General features: G+C 45.4%; 1 protein-coding gene and 1 pseudogene across 4 annotated transcripts in view; both read right to left on the bottom strand.

Annotated features, from left to right (window-relative positions):
- Nucleotides 1-1,500: 1,500 nt before the first annotated feature.
- CDH1 (cadherin 1) overlaps nucleotides 1,501-24,108 on the bottom strand; it is a 102,318-nt gene continuing 79,710 nt past the window's right edge. For 2 of the 3 annotated variants that reach the window (XM_025369983.1, XM_025369985.1), the window contains 8 exons: nucleotides 22,883-23,065; nucleotides 20,305-20,549; nucleotides 17,835-17,980; nucleotides 14,487-14,711; nucleotides 13,086-13,313; nucleotides 8,354-8,484; nucleotides 6,853-6,996; nucleotides 1,501-3,749 (listed from right to left, as the gene is read on the bottom strand). In XM_025369983.1, the coding sequence (XP_025225768.1) occupies nucleotides 3,540-3,749; nucleotides 6,853-6,996; nucleotides 8,354-8,484; nucleotides 13,086-13,313; nucleotides 14,487-14,711; nucleotides 17,835-17,980; nucleotides 20,305-20,549; nucleotides 22,883-23,065 (1,512 nt within the window). In that variant the 3' untranslated portion in view covers nucleotides 1,501-3,539. The remainder of the gene's footprint in view (nucleotides 3,750-6,852; nucleotides 6,997-8,353; nucleotides 8,485-13,085; nucleotides 13,314-14,486; nucleotides 14,712-17,834; nucleotides 17,981-20,304; nucleotides 20,550-22,882; nucleotides 23,066-24,108) is intronic. The other variant, XM_025369984.1, reaches the window with a different exon arrangement.
- On the bottom strand, nucleotides 13,490-14,125 carry LOC112613988 (annotated as a pseudogene). The gene has a single exon (XR_003117024.1). The product of XR_003117024.1 is annotated as a ferritin light chain pseudogene (transcript).

Here is a 24,108-nt window from a genome sequence, read left to right as displayed (position 1 = left end):
AAGTAGAATAGAGATTACGAGGGGAGGGGGAGAGGCAGGAATGGAGAGTTATTGCCCACTAGATACTAAATTTATTTGGAATGATGAAAAAGTTCTAACACCAGAGCTGGTGGTTATACAATATTTTGAATGTAGTTGATACCACTGAATTGTACACTTAAAAACAGTTGAAATAAATGGGCACAGAGTTTCAGTCTGGGATGATGAAAAAGTTCTGAAGATAGTGGTGATGGTTGCAACACAATTTGAATATACTTAGTGTCGTTGAACTGTATACTTAAAAATGGCTACAATGAGGCTAATGTGGTGGCTCCCTCCTGTAATCCCAGTACTTTGGGAGGCCAAGGAGGGCAGATCACTTGAGCCCAGGAGTTCAAGACAAACCAGTGCATCATAGCGAGATCCCCGTTTCTACAAAACAATTTTTAAAATTACCTGGGTGTAGTGGTGCACACCTGTAGTCCCAGCTACTAGGGAGGCTGAGACAGGAGGATCATTTGTACCTGGGAGATTGAGGCTGTAGTGAGCCGTGACTGTGCCACTGCACTCCAGCCTGGGTGACAAGAGTGAGACCCTGTCTCAAAATTTAACAAAATGGCTAAAATCATAAATTTTACATTGTATTTTACCACAATAAAAAATTACCCCAAGAAAAAAGTCATACCCCTTCAACAGAGAAAAGTTTTAGGCTTACACCAGGGTTTCTTAACGGTGGCTGACATTTTGTGCAGGATAATTCTTTGTTGTGGGGAACTGTCCTGTGCAGGGATGTTTAGCAGCATCCCTGGCTTTGATGTGATGACAGGACCACCTCCCTAGGTACTCCAGAAATTGCAAAATGTCCCAGGGAGGAGGGGGCACATTCTTCCCCAGCAGAGAACCACTGGCCAGTACTCACTTGTTGACCCTGAGAACGTCGTCTGAAACTTTGCTCTGTCTCGTCCTTCAGCTGGGCCCACAGTCTCCTGTGGACATGGGAATTGTATTGGTTTCATCACATGCCACATGGATGGATACTGTTCAAATAAAGTTACCATGTGAATGTAGTTTCTCCCATGTTGTGACCAGTAGAATGATAGAAGCTTCTGGAGAAGTCACTTCAGCATGAAGCTTTATAATTTTTTTAATTTTTTTGAGATGGAGTCTTGCTATCTCCCAGGCTGGAGTGCAGTGGCGCAATCTCGGCTCACTGCAACCTCTGCCTCCCGGGTTCAAGTGATTCTCATGCCTCAGCCTCCAGAGTAGCTGGGACTACAGGCACGTGCCACCACGTCCAGCTAGTTTTTGTGTTTTTGTAGAGATGGGGTTTCACTGTGTTGCCCAGGCTGGTCTCAAACTCCTGAGCTCAAGTGATCCACCCGCCTCGGCCTCCTGAAGTGCTGAGATTACAGGCGTGAGCCACTGTGCCCCGCCTCTTTCTCCATGTTTTGACTAAGGCTATCTCCATCCATCTTCTCTCTTGCCTGGAAATGTGGTGGAATCAAATAAAACAAGTTCGACAATGGTTTAACAAAATTCTTTAATAAAATTTATAAAAATGCATCTTTGAGAATACTTTTCTCAGCTTGTTTTCCTTTTCCACCCCTAAATATACAATGATCAGCACCCACACACGTACACACTCAAAACTACAGTGACATTCTCTACACAGAACTATATTCGATACAGCTTGAACTTTAGAAAAATCAAGACAATTCCAAAAAGTGATTGCAGGGTTGATTTTTTTCTCCCAAACCCTTGAGAAACAGTAAAGCTATTTCAATAAAAGTCTTTTCTTTGATTGTCAAAAAGTCGCAATTCACATTTAAATAAAAAGAGCTCCAAATCAAGATCCTCTCCACCCCCCCACCCCTCTATTAACCCCCTTTAGGGCCACATTTTCTTCTTGCTCCTAAGAAAAATGTTTAGAATTTCGAATATTCTCAGTTTTCTATGCACATTTGGAATTGGACAAATGTGTTCAGATCAGCCAGCATTTTCTGTAGACATCATCAAAAGCAGGCACTTGGGGATTCTGGGCTTTGAGTACAAACCACAGATCCTGTGTCAGGAACACATGTTGAGACTCCTCCATTCCTTCCAGAATTTTCAGAGATGAGGTAGACCCACCTCAATCATCCTCAGCATCAGTTTGCTAAATTGCCAGGCTCAGTGAGAAGCTCTCCTGCCATCTCCAAGCCCACTTTTCCTAGTTCCACTCTGTCTTTGGCTGCAGCATTTTAGGCACTATTCTAAGTCCTGGAGTATGTCACTCTTGTTTCAGAGCTAAATAAACATTAACGAACACACTTACTCAGAACAAGTCACTGGATAGATGACCACTGCAAGTTACATACTCAGGAGATGAAAGAGGGAAGCCATTAAAAGTCTTCAGAGTAGACAATACCTAGTCAAGATGTGGCCAGACGAAGACATGAGCTGCTTACCCTAAAAGGGCCCAATAATTTCCGCACTGAAGAACTATCTTGGGCAAAGCAACTGAATTCAGGAGTGAGAGTAGATATTAAAACATGGAGGCTGGGCACAGCAGCTCATGCCCGCAATCCCAGCACTTTGGGAGGCCAAGGCAGGAGGATTGCTTGAGGCCAGGAGTTTAAGACTAACATGGCAATATAGCAAGACCCCGTCTGTTCAAAAAAAATAAAAAGGAGGCTGATGGGAGAATTGCTTGAGCCCCAGAGTTCGAGGTTACAGTGAGCTATGATCACATCACTGCATCCCAGGCCTGGGTGACGGATCGAAACTGTCTCTTAAAAAATGGCAGGGAGTTGGGGAGCTGGGCAGATGCAGTGTCTCATGCCTGTAATCCCAACACTCTGGGAGGCCAAGATGGGAGGATCACTTGAGCCCAAGAGTTTAAGACCAGCCTGGGTAACATAGGGAGACCCTGTCTCAAATATTTAAAAAATTAGTCATGCATAGTGGCACATGCCTGTGGTCCCAGCTACCTGGGAGGCTGAGGTGCAAGGATTGCTTAAGCCTGGGAGGACAAGGCTTCTGTGAGTTGTGATTGCACCACTGCACTCCAGCCTGGCCGACAGAATGAGACCCTGTCTTAAAAAAAAAAAAAAAAAAAAAAAAGGGCAGGGGGACAAACCATTGTAGCAATGAGCAGGAGCATACACATTAAAAAAAAAATTATATACACAGAAAAACAGAACTAGAGTAGCTGACTTCTCCCCTTTTTTAAAAAAGTGAGACAAAATTCCTTAAGAAAATCTGCAAGGTGCTAGGTGAACCTTCTGATGCTAAAGTTGTTCTTCTGTAATATTAAAATTTGGGTATCTTGTGGACATCACCACCATGTAAAGCGTGGTGGGGAAAAAAAAAAACCTTCAAGGAATAAGTCAAAACTTTTCTAACACACATCGATTACAGCTATAAAGTGGAAAGACTATAAAGCTATACTAACTGCATCACTGACCAGTCTCTTTTTTTCCCAGAAACTCATCTCAAGGGAAGGGAGGTGAAAAACCACCAGCAACATGATCTCTGCATTTCCCAGCACAGAGGTCTAGGGTCCACCTCTCTCGAGTCCCCTAGTCATCCTCGCCGCCTCCGTACATGTCTGCCAGCTTCTTGAAGCGATTGCCCCATTCATTCAAGTAATCATAGTCCTGGTCTTTGTCTGACTCTGAAGAGTTCAGGGAGCTCAGACTAGCAGCTTCGGAACCGCTTCCTTCATAGTCAAACACGAGCAGAGAATCATAAGGCGGGGCCGTGGGGTCACTATCAGCTGCCTTCAGATTCTAAAGAAGAAAAGGGGACAACAGGACCTTTTAGTGAAAGGGAAGGACACACCTGTCACCCGGGGCAAGAAGTCTCGCAACATGTAAGGTATGACCATGCACCCAGACTGGCACACCACGGAGCAGTGAATACCAGCAAGGTACATTTATACACACTGGCATGGAAAGATGCACAGGATACGTTGTTGATGGAAAGAGAAAGTAAAATGGTAAGTTATATGTAGGCAGGAGAGATGCAAGCATCAACCAGTCAGGATGGAGTCCCCACAAATCAGGGTGGGGCTTCCACACCACCAGCTGGATGGACAGAGCTGGAAACTTTGCATACTGGTGCATTCAGGCTGCATTTCCACCCAGAAAGGGCTGGAAGGATGAATGCCAAATGCTTAACAGTTAAATCTGGGGAGTGGGGGTGTGGGAACTAAGGAAGGACTTGTATTGTTTTCTTTTTCTTTTTCTTTTTTGGAGACGGAGTTTCACTCTTGTCACCCAGGCTGGAGTGCAATGGCGTGATTTTGGCTCACTGCAACTTTCGCCTCCCAGGTTCAAGCAATTCTCCTGCCTCAGCCTCCCAACTATAGGCATGTGCCATCAAGTCCAGCTAATATTCATATTTTTAGTAGAGACGGGGTTTCACCATGTTAGCCAGGCTGGTCTCCAACTCCTGACCTCAGGCAATCCACCTGCCTCAGCCTCCCAAAGTGCTGGGATCACAGACGTGAGCCACTGCGCCCAGCCTTTTTTTTCTTTATATATTTTCATTTTATGAAATAAATAAAGTATATTTATTTATTTTGAGATGGAGTCTCAGAGTTTTGCTCTGTCACCCAGGCTGGAGTGCAATGGCATGATCTCAGCTTACAGCAACCTCCACCTCCCGGCTTTAAGCGATTCTCCTGCCTCAGCGTCCTGAGTAGCTGGGATTACAGGTGTGTACCCCCACACCATAATTTATATTTTTCAAGTAGCAAGCATACTTAAAAAAAAAGAAAACTTTTAGGTTTGGGAGTACATGTGAAGGTCTGTTATATAGGTAACAAATGGTAAACTCATGTCATGGGGGTTTGTTGTACAGATTATTTCGTCACCCAGGTATTAAGCCCAGTACCCAATAGTTATCTTTTCTGCTCCTCTCCCTCCTCCTATGCTCCTCCCTCAAGCAGACTCTAGTGTCTGCTGTTCTCTTCTTTGTGTCCATGAGTTCTCATCATTCAGCTCCTACATATAAGTGAGAACACATGGTATTTGATTTTCTGTTCCTGCATTAGTTTGCTAAGGATAATGGCCTCCAGCTCCACCTGTGCTCCTGCAAAAGACATGATCTTGTTCTTTTTTAGCATATTATTTTTATAGTTTAAATAAAAACTACAAATACAAGTGATGACTTGCAAATGAGTGTGAATGGAGGAAAGGCCTGAATCCAGATGTATCTAAAAGGGGTCCGTAGCCATGCGCGGTGGCTCACACCTGTAATCCCAGCACTTTGGGAGGCCGAGGCAGGCAGATCACCTGCAGTCAGGAGTTTGAGACCAGACTGGCCAATATGATGAAAACCTGTCTATACTAAAAATACAAAAATCAGCCGGGCATGGTAGCAGTGCCTGTAATCCCAGCTACTTGGGAGGCTGAGGCAGGAGAATTGCTTGAATCTGGGAGGCAGAGGTTGCAGTGAGCCAAGATCATGCCATTGCACTCCAGCCTGGGCGACATTTCAAAAAATGAAAATAAATAAATAAAAGGGGTGGCTAAACTGGTTTCTTCCTGTTTCTTGTTTTCTCCAGTGGCCAAAATGAATGTGGCTTGGTCACTTCTAACACTGCAGTACCTCATAGTCCTCAGTGACACCTCCTGTAGGAATATAAGGCAAACACAGACCTCACCATGAAGACTCACCAAGGGTCACTGGACCATCAGAAAGCCCAGAAAATCATTCCAGTAACCGAGCAAGTTATTAGAGAATATAGCTTAAGGAAACAGATCCTGCCAGACTATGTCTTTACTGGGTTCTTTCTCATCTTATCCTAAGCTAATTAATTTAATGCCTTGTTATTCTCCCTTGCAGACAGATACAACCTTCTGATAGTTCTGGCCAATAACTGGTTGGACAACTCCCTTGTTAAATAAGAAGACAGTTCACTAGAAGAAAGACTTTTGCCCTCTGCTTTGCTCTTCATACTTTTTTCCTGACTGGAATACAGACCTAAGGTTTAGAAGCATGGCAGCCATCTTGTGATCATGAGGCAACAAGCCTGAGAACAAGGGTCTCCATGCTAAGATAATGGAGCAGAAACATGGAACGGCCTGATGCACCAGCCTAGACTGCTCACCCCAGCTTTCTATTTGTACAAGGTAAATCTGTTTCAGCATCTTGTATTTAGAGCTGAATGCATTTCTGACATATACAATACAGATTCTATTTTTCTAGTCCTCAGGTAGGCTTGTGATATACATTTATCATTATATCCCAACCAGCAGCGGGAGGCAAGGGAAGTAAATCCCATTAGTGAAACTAAAATGAAATTTACTTAGAATCTTCCTAGTTTCATTTCTAGATCTACTAAATCCTTTCAGGCAATTCTTGGTTTTGCCACATGGACTTTGCAATTTGAAGCACTATTAGATCCAAAATTCAGATGAGACACAGAAGAAGAGACAGGCTGCTGAGTACGGTGGCTCGCACCTGTAATCCCGGCACTTTCGGAGGCCGAGGTGGGTGGATCACCTGAGGCCAGGAGTTAGAGACCAGCCTGACCAACATGGAGAAACCTGTTTCTACTAAAACTACAAAATTAGCCGGGTGTGGTGGTGCAGGCCTGTAATCTCAGCTACTTGGGGGGCTGAGGGAGGAGAATTGCTTGAACCCAGGTGGAGGCTGCAGTGAGCCGACATTGCGCCACATTGCACTCAGCCTAGGCAACAGAGCGAAACTCCGTCTCAAAAAAAAAAAAAAAAGAAAAAAGGGAAAACAGGGTTCAGGGCTCAGGCAAGCTGAAAACATAGTAAAGGAAAGAATCTAAAGACTCTTTTTGTCATTTTTGACACAACTGCTCCTTTCTGAGCTTAGAGATGAGCAATGCTTTGGCTTTCCATGTGGATTACTTACTTCATCAATAAAATTTCCAATTTCATCAGGATTGGCAGGGCGGGGAAGGTACCGGGGGACACTCAGGAGGGTTGGTGCAACGTCGTTACGAGTCACTTCAGGCCGAGCGTCCAAGCCCCTGTGCAACTGGCTCAAGTCAAAGTCCTTTGGAGAAAAAGGATGAAGTACAATGAAGAGTAAGAAACAGTCATACACACAGGGCTATGTTCAGTTCATAGATTATGGCTGGATGATGCCTTCACTGCCAGCTGTATGATCTTTACCTGTTTAATGCAAAATGACAGTTTTCAAGCTAAAAGTCTCCCAAATAACACTGGGAAAAAACATAGCCCAAAGGATTGTGAGTAGCATGTGTGAATCAGATATAGGCTGTGTGCCTTACTAATTTTCACAGGACATGATGATTAGATCACTGTTTGGCAAATATTTACTCCCTCCCAACCCCAGCCTGTAAGAAGAGTATACATCCATCAATTTGGGGCTTTGTTGTGTGACTTGCTTAGCCAATGGGACTGTAACATGTGACACAGGCAAAGGTCTGAAAGGCACCAGCTTCTGGTACAAAGATGAGACTTGTATGGAACAGACCTGGACACGATTCGCAGATGAGAGCCATTCAGCTAAACTCTACCTAAATCTGCTGAGCCCCAGCCATCCTACAGATTCTCATGAGCTGAGACCAGCAGTTGCCCCAGCTGCCCCACAATACATGAGAAAGACACGCATGTTGTGTGCTGCTGGGATTCTGGGATTGGTTGCTCTATTGCTCACTGATACAATATATATGGTATGCCCCAACTAGACTTAGAAGTCCTGAAATCTAGAACAATATTTTTCTCTGTACAACCACCTCCCTATGTTGTATGGAGCTCAGTAAATAGTGCCTCACTCTATGACCTCAGTCAAAAGCAGGACTCTGTAATAGACCCCCATGGTTCCCTTTCTATAATAGTAGTAGACTCTCCAAGACCCTGAACAGTTCCCTGGACAACTCCAGGGTAAGATGTTAAGATCATCTCCAAAATCAGGAAATACAGAAGGACTAAAGGTATAACATTGACAAAAAGGAGTTTGGTCTAGCTGAAAACTCAAGAGAAACAAAGCAGACCAGTTGTTCTATGTCAAAGATAATCTGGCTCAAGTTCATGTCCGGAGAATGGCAATGAGGAGTGCAGGCTCTAAGACAGACCATTTGGCTGTGTCGCTTCCTGGCTGTGTCGCTTCCTAGCTGTGTGACCTTAGACAAGTTACTGAGCTTCTCTGTGCCTCAGTTCGCTCATTGAGGTGCAGAACAGTATGCGATCAATAAATGTTAGCTGTGTTGGTGATGATGTGATGATGATGATGATGGTCAATGACAATGTCTACTTTCTTGGGTAAGGCCTTAAAAAGATAATATCCAAAGTGAGTCAGAGCTGTTTCAAATGCCTACCTCTTACTAATCATTGCTTCTTCCGAATAAAGAGATCACCATTGAGCTACCATGGTTTTAAAAACCCACCTGGTCCTCTTCTCCACCTCCTTCTTCATCATAGTAATAAACGTTGTCCCGGGTGTCATCCTCCGGGGGCAGTAAGGGCTCTTTGACCACCGCTCTCCTCCGAAGAAACAGCAAGAGCAGCAGAATCAGAACTGGGGTGGTAGGGGAGAGAGAGCAAGAGTGATGAGAACCAAAGATAAAGAAGGCCAGAAGCAGCATTATCACAGAGCACGCCTCATATCAGACAATGGGCAGTCAGACAGCCACCAGCTGCCTTCAATACACTTGAAGATGTCAATCCATGTAACACTCACATCCCTGAAGTTGGTATGTACAGTACAACATAGTAGACAGTGATACATGAATTCAAGCATGGTCCCTAACTTTCAGATGGGTCTTAAACTCAATCACTGTCATTTTCCCAAATCTGGGGGAAAGTGTTCCAGGCAGAGGAAACAGTAAGGGCAGAGGTCCTGAGGCAGGAGCATGTTTGGTGTGATGGAGGGAAGGTGAGGAGGCCAGCATGGCTGTAGCAGGGTGCATGAGGGGAAGAGACATGGAGAAGAGCTCAGAGGGGCAAGCAGGGCGGGAGGGACATATAGGCCACTGCAAGGACCTTGGCTTTGATTCTGAGTTGGAGCCACTGAAGGTTTGTGAGCAGGGCTCCTAGGTCAGCCCAAATGTGACTGATACATAATCAGCTATGAGGAGAGGGACAGAGACTATAAAATTGCCTGGTATGTTCTTAGTTTCTCTTAAGATAGAATCATGTAAAGCAAGCTTTATAATCTACTTAACTTCCAAGGCTTAAGACAAGGGTTACATTTGATCTTGGGATTATTTCTAGGATATATACCATTAACATTCAACTTAAAAAAAATTCTCTAAAGCAGCCAGAAAGAAAGCACTTAACTTTATCACTGTGAATGAAAAATAAAAAGATTCCATGTGATTTCTATCTATGGGCATGTGTGCCCAAGTACCTATATACTGTACCCCATGAAGCATAATCTTTATGTATTTATGATTATTATTTTGAGACAGAGTCTTGCTCTGTTACCCAGGCTGGAGTGCAGTGGCGCAATCTCAGCTCACTGCAACCTCCACCTCCTGGGTTCAACTGATTCTCCTGCCGCAGCCTCCCAAGTAGGGGGGACTACAAGTGCCTGCCACCATGCCCAGCCAATTTTTGTATTTTTAGTAGAGACGGGGTTTCAACATGTTGCCCAGGCTGGTCTCAAACTCCTGACCTCAAGTGATCCACCCATCTGGGCCTCCCGAAGTGTTGAGATTACAGGCGTGAGCCACCATGCCTGGCCGAAGCATAATCTTTAAACAGGAGGTTGCATAAACTTGGGGAAAAGATTTCTCAGATGTACCCCAACTACCTATTTCTGAAATCAGAAAAATGCCAGAAACCTTATCCAGATAAACAATATAACTCCGTTGTCCATGATTCATCAACAAGAACAATGAAGTGGCTGCACAGGGAGACAGCACTGAACAAGACTATAGGAGCTACACAGTCCCCATCCATGCACAGCAAGAGGCAGCTTACCGTTTCCAAAAAGATGCCTCTTATCAGCTGTGCCAGAAGCCTAGTATCCCCAGGCTCTGAGAAAAAGCCTGGTACAGAGTAAGTAACCAAATATTGGTGGAAAACACGAAAAGCTTCAGATCTCCTGGTGTCTCTCGAGTAATTTTTTTTTTTTTTTAATAGAGATGAGGTCTTGCTATGTTGCCCAGGCTGATCTTGAAACCTAGGCTCAAGCAATCCTGCCACCTCAGCCTCCCAAAGTGTTGGGATTATAGACGTGAGCTACCACACCCAGCCTCTAGCACATTTTTGCCCTTAAGAAACAAGAATTGGCTGGTGGAGTGGCTCGCACCTGTAATCCCAGCACTTTGGGAGGCCGAGATGGGAGGATCACTTGAGCTCAAGAGTTTGAGACCAGTGTGAGTAACATAGCGAGAACCTGTCTCTAATAAAGAAAAAAATAATCATAGAAGGTAAAAATACATAGCAAGAACCTGTCTCTAATAAAGAAAGAAAAAAATAATCATAGAAGGTAAAAATACAAGAAATTGAACATCTGAATTCTGGCATTGCCTCTGTTTTAAATGTTGTTCTATGTGGGAATCCCCACCCCCAGTGTCTAAAAAAATACATACCCATAGCAAATTTAGGTAATCCTACTCTTAAAAAAATATTTCAAGTATAACTACAATCTTTAAGATTCCCTGATTGGGCGCAGTAGCTCATGTCTGTAATCCCAACACTTTGGGAGGCCAAGGCGGGGGGACTGGTTGAGACCAGGAGTTTGAGACCAGCCTGGGCAACATGAGGAAACACTGTTTCTGCAAAAAAATATAAAAAATCAGCTGGGTGTGGTGGCTCATGCCTGTGGTCCCAGCCACCCGGGGTGCTGAGGTGGGAGGATCCCCTGAAGTCAAGGCTGCAGTGAGATGAGATCTGAGATCACTCCACTGCACTCCAGCCGGCCCACAGAATGAGACCTTGCCTGAAAGAAGAGAGAAGAGAAGAGAAGAGAAGAGAAGAGAAGAGAAGAGAAGAGAAGAGAAGAGAAGAGAAGAGAAGAGAAGAGAAAATGATTCCCCTTAAAATGAATGTACTAGTCAGTAACCACTATCCCAAAAGCAGACCAGGCCACTCAAATGTAATTTGACTAGGAAGTAGGCAGGCAGGGCTTGTGTTACACTGCCCAAGACAATGATGAATTAATCTAATCTCATGGCACAGTAAAGCCATGTAAAGCCGGGCAGGATGAAAGTCCAGAAGGCTTGCTCAATTCTCAACAGCAGTATCCTTCTCTTCAACTTTGGGAGAACACTAGGAGGGGGCAGAAGCAAATGGGATGCCCAGCAAACATTTCTGGAAGATTGAAAGGCACCCTCTCCTGGAGTCCACTGAGGTAGCAGCAGCAGGATCAATGGCACCCATGCTCAATCTAAATGGAAAGCCCTAGATTCAGTCCCACTGCTCCCTCCAAAAATCTTTTTCCATTCCCACCAGCTTGGCCTGGTCTCTGTCCTCCTAGGAGTCTCCTCAAGCCTCTGCTGTGCTTTGCTAGGAGGGGAACCTTCCTGAATATCCATAGCCTGTTGGAATTCTACCAGCCCCTGTGGCCTAATCACTTATATCTTCCACAAAACTGTCCTTGAGACTCAATTAACAGCTTTTTCTGACTATGCTGACTACAAACACATTCATGAACTGGACCACTCCTTGCAGTCACTAATTATTTATGATCTTTAAACATTTCTTTAAAAAGATATATTTTTCATTTTGTAGAGACAGGGTCTTGCTTTGTTGCCCAGACTGGTATCAAGCTCCTGGCTTCAAGCAATCCTCCCACCTTGGTCTCCCAAAGTATGAGCCACCATACCTGGTCAAAGGTTTCTAATTGACTTGCTCTCATTTGCTTTGAGAATCATTCGCTTGCTCTTCTATCATTCATATGTTTAAAGCCCTACCAGAGTTCTGATGTAGTGCACTCCATATGGATACTTTGTCTTTTGATGCACATAATCTGTTTTCACAGCTAATGTATTCCTTTAATAGATTCAGTATTTTCTCTCTGCGTGTGAATGACAAAAGTATTTACCTTGACCGTAATAGCACCTGTGTCACCCCTAGGGCTTACTCCAAGTGGGCTCCAATGGAAACAGGCTTAAGGACTATGGCAGAAACTGTCAATTTTCCTCAGCATTCTTTTTCTCCTTTATCCTTTTAGTCACTGACACTCACTGCACATCCTGCACTCCACCCCTACTCCATGCCAATTTTCAATTGCAAGTAGAAACTTCCAGGCTCCCTTGCAGCTAGGTGTGGCTGTGTTTGGGCCAGTGGTATGTAAGTGGAGGTGATATATGCAACTTCTAGTCATTTGGCCTCCACTTCCTCTCTTATCCCCTTCCGCCATCTAGGATGGAATGTAGAGGTGGTGGTGGTGAGCTGGCTAGCTTAGAACATGCTGATGAGGGCAGCCCCCAAGGTCTTGCTACTCTGCTTATGGTCTAAGGAACTGCAACATCAGTACCCCCTGGGAGCTGGTTAGAAATGTAGAATCTGGCTGGGTGCGGTGGCTCAAGCCTGTAATCCCAGCACTTTGTGAGGCTGAGGCGGGTGGATCACCCGAAGTCGGGAGTCTGAGACCAGCCTAACCAACATGGAGAAACCCCATCTCTACTAAAAACACAAAATTAGCTGGGTGTGGTGGCACATGCCCATGGTCCCAGCTACTCAGGAGGCTGAAGCGGGAGAATTGCTTGAGCCCGTTAGGCGGAGGTTGCAGTGAGCTGAGAGATAGCGCCATTGCACTCCAGCCTCAGCAACAAGAACGAAACTCAGCCTCAAAAAAAAAAAAAAAAAGAAAAGAAATGCAGAATCTGTGGCCCTATGCCCGACCTCCTGGATCAGATTTCCCAGTTTACCAGAGGCCTGGATGATTTGTATGCACTCAAGCCTGGGATGCCTGACTTGAAGGATGAAAACAGAAGAAACCTGGGTCCCCTGTTGACTTCATGGCCTTCTCATCTTAGACCATTTACCTCTAAAATGTTCAGTAAGAGACAAACTTCTATTTTATGGAGGCTAGCATAACTTGGGAGTCTCTCTCCTATATCAGCTAATCTGTATCCTTATTCATATAAGAACAAAAATAACTTCCAGGAAATAAACCTCCTCCATTTTTTTAAGTCAAAGGCTGAGTCACCTGCCAGCTGGACTTACTTAGCAAAGCAAGAATTCCTCCAAGAATCCCCAGAATGGCAGGAATTTGCATTCCTGCTTCGACAAGCGGTGCCTTCTTACAGATGCCGGCGGCCCCTTCACAGTCACACACGCTGACCTCTAAGGTGGTCACTTGGTCTTTCTTCTGGTTATCCATGAGTTTGAGATTGATTTTGTAGTCACCCACCTCTAAGGCTATCTTTGGCTTCAAAATGATAGATTCTTGGGCTGGAGAAAGCAATAAAAAGAAATGATGAGATCAGGGGAGAAAAAAAAGCTCATTCCAGAATAAAATTGTTAGTGAACTAAAGGCACTTGAGTGCCTTGAGTGAAGAGAGCAGAGCTGCTTGGGTTTTATCTAGGTATGTACTTTTTTTTTTTTTTTCTGTAAAAAGCTTTATTTCCATTTGGTCTAAGGCTTGGGAGAGGGTTCTAGGGTTGCTTAAAAAAAGCTGCCTAGTAGCTGGAGGGAGAGGCTCAGGCAGAGCGGGGCTCTTCAGATGTCACTGGGTTCAGTAGGCTCCTGATTGTGCCTGAGAGTGAACCTTTTCGCCCGGCCTGGCCTGGAGGCTGGCCAGCCTGCAGAGGTTGGTCAGGTGGTCACCTATCTTCTTGATGAGTTTCACTTCTTCATCTAGGAAGTGGCTCTCCAGGAAGTCACAGAGATGGTGGTCTGTGCAGGCGGAACCCAAAGCATGAAGATCCAAAAATGCCCAGTTCAGGTTCTTCTCCAGGGCCAGAGCGACTTCCATCGCGCCCAGGGTTTTACCCCATTCATCTTAACATGGCTTCTGGATGTCCTGGAAGACAGTGCGGCCGCCACACTGGTTTTGCATTTGCAAGGGACGCTCAGCCCCCTTGTGCTTCTCCTTGGCCAATTTGTGGAAGAACTGGCACACGCCTTCCAGATCCACATCATTGCGGTGGAAATAGAAGCCCAGAGAGAGGTAGGTGTAGGAAGCCCACAGATGCAAATTGACCAGGCAGTTGACAGCTGCCTCCACTTCGGTAGAATAGTGCTGACAAATCTCGGAGCTCATGATTGGCTGGCAAGAAGGAGCTAAGCACAAAAACGGTGTTGCTTGGTCCCAGGAGCAGGAGGTGGCAGAGAAGATGGTCCCAGAGGTTGCAAGTGGAGAGGGGAGTGGAGGGTGGCTAGAGGCTGGGAGAGGGAGCCCTGCTTGGGTTTTAGATTACTGGGTAGCATGCTACAATGTTAGATACCAGGAAAGGAAAAAGACCTCTGGAGCAAGGCCTCAAAGACAGAAGGGATAAGGAAGCAAGTACCAATGGAAGGGGTGACATCTGGAAGTTGAGAAGGGAAATTGAGAGGTGGGGATCTGGGGGAAGGGAAGCATGGCCATTGGAGCAAAGTTGCCAAAATAAAACTCAGGTACCCACTTGGGTCGTTGTACTCAATGGTCCAGTTGGCACTCGCCCCATGCGTTAGTTCTGCTGTGAAGGGAGATGTATTGGGAGGAAGGTCTGCATCAATGATGTTTATGACCTGAGGCTTTGGATTCCTCTCGCAGAAGAATAGATTTCGAGATTCTGGTATGGGGGCGTTGTCATTCACATCAGACAGGATCAGCAGAAGAGTCCCTGTTCCAGTAGCAACTGGAGAACCTAAGAGAAAATACAGAGGAACTGTAGCAGCTTGGCAACACTAATGAATCCCCACTGCCTTCCACCAGACCAAGTCCAGTTCTTGTCCTGGCTCTTCAGTGGTCCCCCATCAGCCCCCACTCCACCCCCAGAACCTCCTGTCCCACCAATCCCAAAGGACCTCCACTCCTCGGTGGGCAGGTCTCTGACTGTTTTATACAGACACGCTTATTCCCACCTTGATAACAATTATTCAAGTTATTCCTCACACCAAGGACACACTCCTCCTTCTTCACATATCATCATTCATTGAATTTTAGCTACTCCAAGAAGTCCTATTGCCTGTCTACTGTTTCCCTAGTTCTCCTTTTTCTACATTTTCATGCCATTTAAGGTCATTATCAAAGCATTGAGTCTTTTTATTTTACTTATTTTAATTTTAAGCCTGACTAGAAGCTTAAAATCAAAGGGGATGAGTTGGGTCTTTTTAAGTCTCTGCAAACTGGTTTTCAAAATAGATTGGGGAGTTCATATACCTTTTTTTTTTTTTGAGGCAGGGTCTCACTCTGTCACCTAGGCCAGAATGCAGTGGCATGAACACAGTTCACTGCAGCCTCTACCTCCTAGGCTTCATCTCCCACCTCTGCCTCCCTAGTAGCTGGGACTACAGGCGCATGCCACAATGCTTGGCTAGTTTTTAATTTCTTTTTTGTAGAGAGGGGGTCTTACCATGTTGCCTAGGGTGGTCTTTAACTCTTGGGCTCAAGTGATCCTCCCACCTTAGCCTCCCAAAGTGTTGAGATTATAGGCGTGAGCCACCGTGCCCAGCCCATCCACACTTCTGTTTGCGTTTCTTTTACATCTTGACACAACACCAAGCATATGGTAGTAAGAAAAATTGGTACCCAGGGAACTATCTTCAATATGAATATACGATAGGGATACAAAACAACAGAGGAATCCATCTCAAACCGATAAATAGATATGTCTAGAGGGCATGACTGTAAATTAAAAACATTTTTTTTCGGGCCGGGCGCGGTGGCTCAAGCCTGTAATCCCAGCACTTTGGGAGGCCGAGACGGGCAGATCACGAGGTCAGGAGATCGAGACCATCCTGGCTAACACGGTGAAACCCCGTCTCTACTAAAAAAATACAAAAAAACTAGCCGGGCGTGGTGGTGGGCGCCTGTAGTCCCAGCTACTCGGGAGGCTGAGGCAGGAGAATGGCGTGAACCCGGGAGGCGGAGCTTGCAGTGAGCTGAGATCCGGCCACTGCACTCCAGCCTGGGTGACAGAGCAAGACTCCGTCTCAAAAAAAAAAAAAAATTTTTTTTTTCTCATGTAAATTTTCTTTTTAAAGAATGAACACATGTCATTTAAAATTAACTGAAGGAGTCCAGGCATGGTAACTCATGCCTGTAATCCCAGCATTTTGAGATTATGGGCAGCATGTTGCCCAGGCTGGTCTTGAACTCCTGGCCTCAAGCCATCTCCCAATTCAGACCCCCAAAGTGTTGGGATTACAGGTGTGAGCCTAGCACCCAGCCTATAAATGTATTTAAATACACAGAAAGAGTCTGGAAGGACCCACACCTAACTGATTTAACACCTAACTAATTTCACCCACATGAGTATTTCAGGTAAAGGAATTGAGGGACATAAAAACTAAACAGCAGGCCAGGCGCGGTGGCTCACGCCTGTAATCCCAGCATTTTGGGAGGCCGAGGCGGGCAGATCACAAGGTCAGGAGTTCAAGACCAACCTAGCCAATATGGTGAAACCCCATCTCTACTAAAAATACAAAAAATTAGCTGGGCATGGTGGCGCACACCTGTAATCCCAGCTATTTGGGAGACTGAGGCAGGAGAATTGCTTGAACCTGGGAGGCGGAGGTTGCAGTGATCCAGGATTGTGCCACTGCACCCAGCCTGGGTGACAGAGCGAGACTCTGTCTCAAAAAAAAAAAAAAAAAAAAAAATTAAACAGCAAATCCAAGGTCACATGAATATTAAGCTTTGGAACTGGATCGTAAACCATCATTGTCGGGTTCCCTTAGGGAAGGAATAAAGAGTGCATGTGTAGTGAAAAGGAAGTTCTGTCTGACCAAAATTACTTGAAAAAAAATTTTTTTTTTTTTTTTGGAGACAGGGTCTTGCTCTGTTGCCCAGGATGGAGAAGAGTGGCACAATCTTGGCTCATTGCAGCCTCCACCTCTCAGACTCAAGCAATCCTACCACCTCAGCCTTCTGAGTAGCTGGGACTACAGGTGTTCACCAACATGCCCAGCTAATTTATGTACTGTTTGTAGAGAAAGTGTATTGCCATGTTGCCCAGGCTGGTCTCGAACTCCTGGGCTCAAGTGATCCTCCCACCTCAGCCTCCAAAGTGCTGGGATTACAGGTGTGAGTCACCATGCCCAGCCCACTTGAATTTTTGATAATAAGAATGCCTTTAAGAATAAAAGATAAATCTTTTGCAGCAACATGGATGAAACTGGAGGCCATTGTCTCAAGTGAAACAAATCAGACATGTAAGGAGAAATAACTGCATGTTCTCACTTAGAAGTGGGAGTTCAATAATGTGTACACATGGATGTAGATTGTGGAATGATAAACAATGGCAGCTGGGAAGGGTCCGAGGAGTGGGAGGGGTTAGATGATGAGCAATTACTTAATGGGTACAACGCATGTTATTTGGGTGATGCGTTAGGCTTTTCCTTAGGGCTTTCTTTTCTGTTACTGACATTTTTTTAATGTGCTGGCCAGTTGTTTTCTAGAGTGCCCTTAATTTGGGTTTGTCTGATTACTCCTCAAAATTTAGATTCAAGTAATCCATTTCAGGGGTCGGTGGTGGGGACAAGAACACGACAGAGGTGATGTTGTGGCCTCCCTAGTGCAGGACACTGGGAGGCACATGATGTTTGTCTGTGCTTCTATTGATACACTAAAAGCCCTGCCTTTATCACTATACATCTATGCTTGTAACAAAATTACCCTTCTACTCCATACATTTATACAAATCAATCCAACAAACACAAAGGATAAAAGAAAAAGAATAAACTCTTGCCTCCAAAAGAAGGGAGGGGCAAGAAAGTCAACTAGCCAGGAGGGTGAGGCAGCAAAGGCCCAGATGCGGCCCCCTTACCATTGTCTGTAGCTATGATGAGGGCTGTGTACGTGTTGTTCTTCACGTGCTCAACATCCTCCCTGTCCAGCTCAGCCCGAGTGGAAATGGCACCAGTGTCCGGATTAATCTCCAGCCAGTTGGCAGCATCTCTCCAAATCCGATACCTAAACAGGCACAAGCTCTGGCTTTTAGAATAGGACCAGCAAACAACATGTAGCTGAAAATGGCTCAAGCTCTTCTTCAGTTATATGGTTACTTCCAATGTTTTATTTTGAAAACCAACAATAGGTTGGGCACGGTGGCTCATGCCTGTAATCCCAGCACTTTGATAGAATACTATTGTTGAATATATGGTGCATATTCAAATTGTCAGATTTTCCAAAAATGTCCTTTATAGCAACCTTGCACCATTCTGGATTCAGGATCCAATATGGCCTTTGGTTGGCATGGCTCTTCCTTAGGGCTTTCTTTTCTGTCACTGACATTTTTTTAATGTGCTGGCCAGTTGTTTTCTAGAATGCCCTTAGTTTGGGTTTGCCTGATTACTCCTCAAAATTTAGATTCAGGTAATCCATTTCAGGGGTCAGTGGTGGGGACAAGAACACGACAGAGTGATGCTGTGGCCTCCCTAGTGCAGGACACTGGGAAGCACATGATGTCTGTCTGTGCTTCTATTGATAACTTTGATCACTTGGAGAAGGGAAAGGCCACCAGATTTCTTCACAGCAAAGGTGCCTTTTTATACTGCATGATTAACATATAATCTGCAGGTAGATAATTTAAGAATATCTTGTTCAGCAACTAACTTTCACCCAACAGAGTTGGTATCTATGGATGATTCTTGCTGAAGCAATGATTACTATAATCCTTATTTATTTTTAAAAGCAGACTCCTCCAGACCAGCTCCCCCAAAACAATACAGTAGTTCCTAAATGGTAGCAACATGTCACCTCTTCTCCTGTCATGAACATCTGGAGATGCAGGTTGCCTTGTTGACTTGTGGGTGGGCTGTACTATTGGCATTTAATGGGAGGTACAGGGAAGCTAACAGAGATCTACTGCTCAGTTATTTACTAGGGTCATGGAAAGGCTCTGAAAGGGAAACTAAGAAATCAAAGGAGGAAAGGACTCTGAGAACCTGCGGGCTTGGCCTCACTTCTTTGGAAGTGCAAAGCAATGAATTACATCAAGTGGTCATTGTTCCAGGTGTAAGGGCCTCTGCAAACAGACACTAGAGACCTGGTCCCTGAATCTGCCCCAGGAGATGCTTTGAACTATCTATTTCACTACTGCAAGCTTTCAGCCCAGCCTGGAAACTGTACAATCCAGGGTTTCATCACAGAACCAAATCCTACATTATTGTCTTTGACTTTTCACCATTCTTTTAAACTGCAGTTAAAACGCATCTTGCCAGGCCTTACAGTTCAGAGCATGTAGAAATATCTCTAGATTATGAGGAGTCCATTGGCTACATATAGAAAATGAGAGTTTTTATTATTATTATTTTTTGAGATGGAGTCTCACTCTGTCGCCCAGGTTAGAGCGCAGTGGCTCGATCTCAGCTCACTGCAACCTCAACCTTTTGGGTTCAAGTGATTCTCGTGCCTCAGCCTCCCAAGTAGCTGGGATTACAGGTGTGCACCACCATGCCTGGCTAATTTCTTGTGTTGTTAGTAGAGGCAGGGGTTTCACCATGTTGGCCAGGCTGGTCTTGAACGCCTGGCCTCAACATGATCCACTTGCTAGACCTCCCAAAGTTTTGGGATTACAGGCATAAGCCGCTGCACCCAGCCCAAAATGAGAGTATTTTAAAGCAAGTGTTGTAGTTGGTTGGTTGGTATGTGGGTTTTCAGCATCTGTGTGATTTACATTATAGAGGTACCTTCAAGTTTGAAAGGAGAAATACTAATAGTAAGCTACTTAGAACACAATACTATGGGCTGGGTGCGGGGGCTCACGCCTGTAATCCCACCACTTTGGGAGGCGGGCAGATCACTTGAGGTCAGGAGTTCGAGACCAGCCTGGCCAATGTGGTGAAGCCTCATCTCTACTAAAAATACAAAAATTAGCCGGGCGTGGTAGCGGGCACCTATAATCCTGGCTACGTGGGAGACTGAGGCATGAAAATTGCTTGAACCCAGGAGACAGAGGCTGCAGTAGGCAGAGATCACCACTGTATACTATCCTGGGTGACAAAGTGAGACTCCAAACACAAAAAAACACACTATTGTCTATGCAAAGTAAAATCACATTTCTACCATACTACAAGAGCTCAAAGAGAGGCAGCACATCAGACCAAGAACGGCTGTCTGTAGAGGGAAGGGAACAGGTGAAAGGAGTACAGATAAAGGGAATAAAAAATAAATTAAGAGAATGGTCTTGTACAGACAAATGACAAAATGCCATGAACTATGTATTATTGATTTATATATAAAATGATATAAAATACCCAGCTGCTGTAAGTCAGTTGAAAAATCCTCACACTTACGTTATTTTCTGTTCCATAAATGTGTCTGGCTCCCGGGCAGTGTAGGATGTGATTTCCTGGCCCACGCCAAAGTCCTCGGACACTTCCACTCTCTTTTCTGGAGGCACAAAGATGGGGGCTTCGTTCACATCCAGCACATCCACAGTGACGGTGGCTGTGGAGGTGGTGAGAGAGACCTCAAAAGGTGCCACGTTCGTCACTGCCACGTGTAGAATGTACTGCTGCTTGGCCTCAAAATCCAAGCCCTAGAGAGCAGAAACAATGAAGTTAAAAACAAAACAAAACATTTTGTGTTAGTAAAAATGAAATTAAATCCTTAACTGTTGCTTTTGGTAATACAGTAGGTTGGTGCAAAGGTAACTGTGGTTTCTGCCATGACTTTCAATGGCAGAAACCATAATTACTTACCAGGGCTTCTCAGATCTGCTCACCTACTCAAGAGGAAGTCAAAGCTCTGGGGCTATTCTAGGGATCCAGTCACTTCAACAAGCAATTCACTCAAATTCTTAGTTTTCAAGTTTCTTTCCTTATTTTGTTTCTGAGACAGAATTTTTGCTCTTGTCACCCAGGCTGGAGTGCAATGGCTCACTGCAACCTCTGCCTCCCAGCTTCAAGCAATTCTCCTGCCTCAGCCTCCCTAGTAGCTGGGATTACAGGAGCCTGCCACTACACCTGGCTAATTTTTTGTATTTTTAGTAGAGATGACGTTTCACCATGTTGGCCAGGCTGGTCTCGAACACCTGACCTCAGGTGATCAACCCACCTTGGCCTCCCAAAGTGTTGGGATTACAGGAGTGAGCAACTGTGCCTGGCTACCTTTTTTTTTTTTTAAAGAGACAGAGTCTCGTTATATTGCCCAGGTTGGAGTACAGTGGCATGATCATAGCTCAGTGCAGTGTCAACCCCCTGGGCTCAAGTGATCCTCCCACTTCAGCCTCCCAAGTAGTTGGACCCACCGCCATGCACTACTGTGCTTGGCTAGTTTTCAAGTTTCTCGGACATTTTTCAAAAACAACCATATCTGCCCCACTTCTAAAATAAACCAGCACAAGAGTAGAGACCAGTAAATCATTTTCCCTCTCATTGCAAAATGGAAAGAGCTAAGGGAAGGAGAATGTTTTGGGAAAGAGCCTTTTTCAATTTCAGGATCCTGTGTAAGAGCTTCTTGATTTCTTCTTTCCTTTTTTCCAGACAGAGTCTCACTCTGTTGCCCAGGCCAGAGTGCAGTGGCGTGATCTTGGCTCACTGCAACCTCTGTCTTCTAGGCTCAAGCAATTCTCCTGCTTCAGCCTCCCAAGCAGCCGGGATTACAAGTGTGCACCACCACATCCGGTTAATTTTTGTATTTTTGGTAGAGACAGGGTTTCACCATGTTGTCCAGGCTGGTCCCAAACTCTTGACCTCAGGTGATCTGCCCCCCTTGGCCTCCCCAAGTGCTGGGATTACAGGCATGAGCCACCATGAGCCATCAAGAAGCCTTAGCTTCTTTTTTTTTTTTTTTTTTTTTTTTTTTTTTTTTTTTTTTGAGACGGAGTCTCGCTCTGTCGCCCAGGCTGGAGTGCAGTGGCCGGATCTCAGCTCATTGCAAGCTCCTCCTCCTGGGTTTACGCCATTCTCCTGCCTCAGCCTCCCGAGTAGCTGGGACTACAGGCGCCAGCCACCACGCCCGGCTAGTTTTTTTTGTATTTTTAGTAGAGACGGGGTTTCACCGTGTCAGCCAGGATGGTCTCGATCTCCTGACCTCGTGATCCGCCCGTCTCGGCCTCCCAAAGTGCTGGGATTACAGGCTTGAGCCACCGCGCCCGGCAGCCTTAGCTTCTTGATTTCTTTTTTTTGAGACGAAGTCTCATTCTGTTGCCAGGCTAGAGTGCAAGGCACGATCATGGCTCACTGCAACCTCTGTCTCCCAGGTTCAAGTGATTGTCCTGCCTTAGCCTCCCTAGTAGCTGGGACCGCGCTAGTAGTGGGAGCACGCCACCACGCCCAGCTAATTTTTGTATTTTTAGTAGAGATGAGGTTTCACTATGTTGGTCAGGATGATCTCGATCTCTTGACCTTGTGATCTGCCCACATTGGCCTCCCAAAGTGCTAGGATTACAGGCATGAGCCCCCACGCCCGGCCTCTTTTTCTCCCCCCCCCCGAGATGGAGTCTTGCTCTGCTGCCCAGAGCTGGAATGCAATGGTGCGATCTCGGCTCACTGCAACCTCCACCTCCCAGGTTCAAGCAATTCTTCTGCCTTAGCCTCCCGAGTAGCTGAGATTACAGACATGTGCCACCATGCCCAGCTAATTTTTGTATTTTTAGCAGAGACTCGAACTCCTGACCTCGTGATCCACCTGCCTCAGCGTCCCACAGTGCTGGGATTACAGGCGTGATCCACCACACCCAGCCCAGTTTCTTGATTTCTTACATGGGCAGGAAGAGCCACTGCAAACCCCACATGGTCCACTAGAATCTGGGAAAGTCACCCTGTCCCCCTGCCAAAGCGAATCTACTTCTAAGAAGATACCAGGGGACAAGGGCATGAACAGCTTCGAGGATGCCAGTTTCTGCATCTTGCCAGGTACCATACAAACCTTTGCTGTTTTCAAAATGCCATCGTTGGTCACTGGATTTGTGGTGACAACAAATTGTCCGTCATTATCATTCAATATAGTGTATACAGCCTCCCACGCTGGGGTATTGGGGACGTCAGCATCAGTCACTTTCAGTGTGGTGATTACGAAGTTAGCCTCATTCTCAGGCACTTGACCCTTGTACTGCAGAGGAAAGAGATGGGTCATTTACAAAGTACCAAGACTGCTAGCAGAGCTGAGTCTCAGGGGGCTAAAGGAATCCTCTTTTTTAGTTGTTTGAGACAGGATCTCACTGTCATCAGGCTGGAGTGTATTGGAGCGATCATGGCTCACTGTAGCCTCAACCTCCTGAGCTCAAGCAATCCTCCCACCTCAGTCTCCAGAGTAGCTGGGACCACACACATGCGCCACCACACCTGGCTAACTGAAAGCAAGCTTCGAGGAGCAGATGTGATGAGGAGAGACCAGGCAATGGGCACATTGGGTTGCAATGGTGCAATCTCAGCTCACTGCAGCCTCCACCTCCTGGGTTCGAGCAACTCTCATGCCTCAGCCTCCCAAATAGCTGGGATTACAAGCATGCACCAACATGCCCAGCTAATTTTTGTATTTTTAGTTGAGACAGGGTTTCGCCACGTTGGCCGGGCTGGTCTCAAACTCCGTCCTTAAGGCCGGGCTGGTCTCAAACTCCAAACAGCCTTGGCCTCCAAACTTGTTGGGATTACAGGTGTGAACCACCACGCCTGGCCATTATACAGGATGATTTAAACTTCCCCTACTTGGTTCTCAACACCTTCTCCTTGAATGCATGTAATATCCTTGGTGTTCAATAACTCTCATAAGATGTCTTCCTAGCTATAGTAGAAACACCATGAGAATAGAATCTTTGTCTGCTTTGTGTGTGATGGTATCTCCACTGTCTAACACAGTGCCTAATATAAACTTAGAAAATACGTGTTCAATGAAGAAATGAAACCCGGTAATATTTGCTATAAAAATGTACCATATGCAGATATGAAATCAGTAGGTGCTTTTTGCAACTTCACAATCTTGAGCCAATTGGCCCCAGGCCAAGGGTGGAAAAAAGATGCTAAAAGACAACTGCCATCTCAAGATGCTTGCTTTTAAGTTTAAAGTTAACATTCGCTAGTCTGGAGAGAGTTTTCAAAGACTTTGCCCATAAGCAGTGGTGAAACTTAGTTCACGAACAACAAAAGACCTTTCTT

This window comes from Theropithecus gelada, chromosome 20, assembly GCF_003255815.1.
Source record: "Theropithecus gelada isolate Dixy chromosome 20, Tgel_1.0, whole genome shotgun sequence".
NCBI classification, from domain to species: Eukaryota; Metazoa; Chordata; class Mammalia; order Primates; family Cercopithecidae; genus Theropithecus; species Theropithecus gelada.
This window is presented reverse-complemented; position numbering and strand designations above follow the sequence as displayed.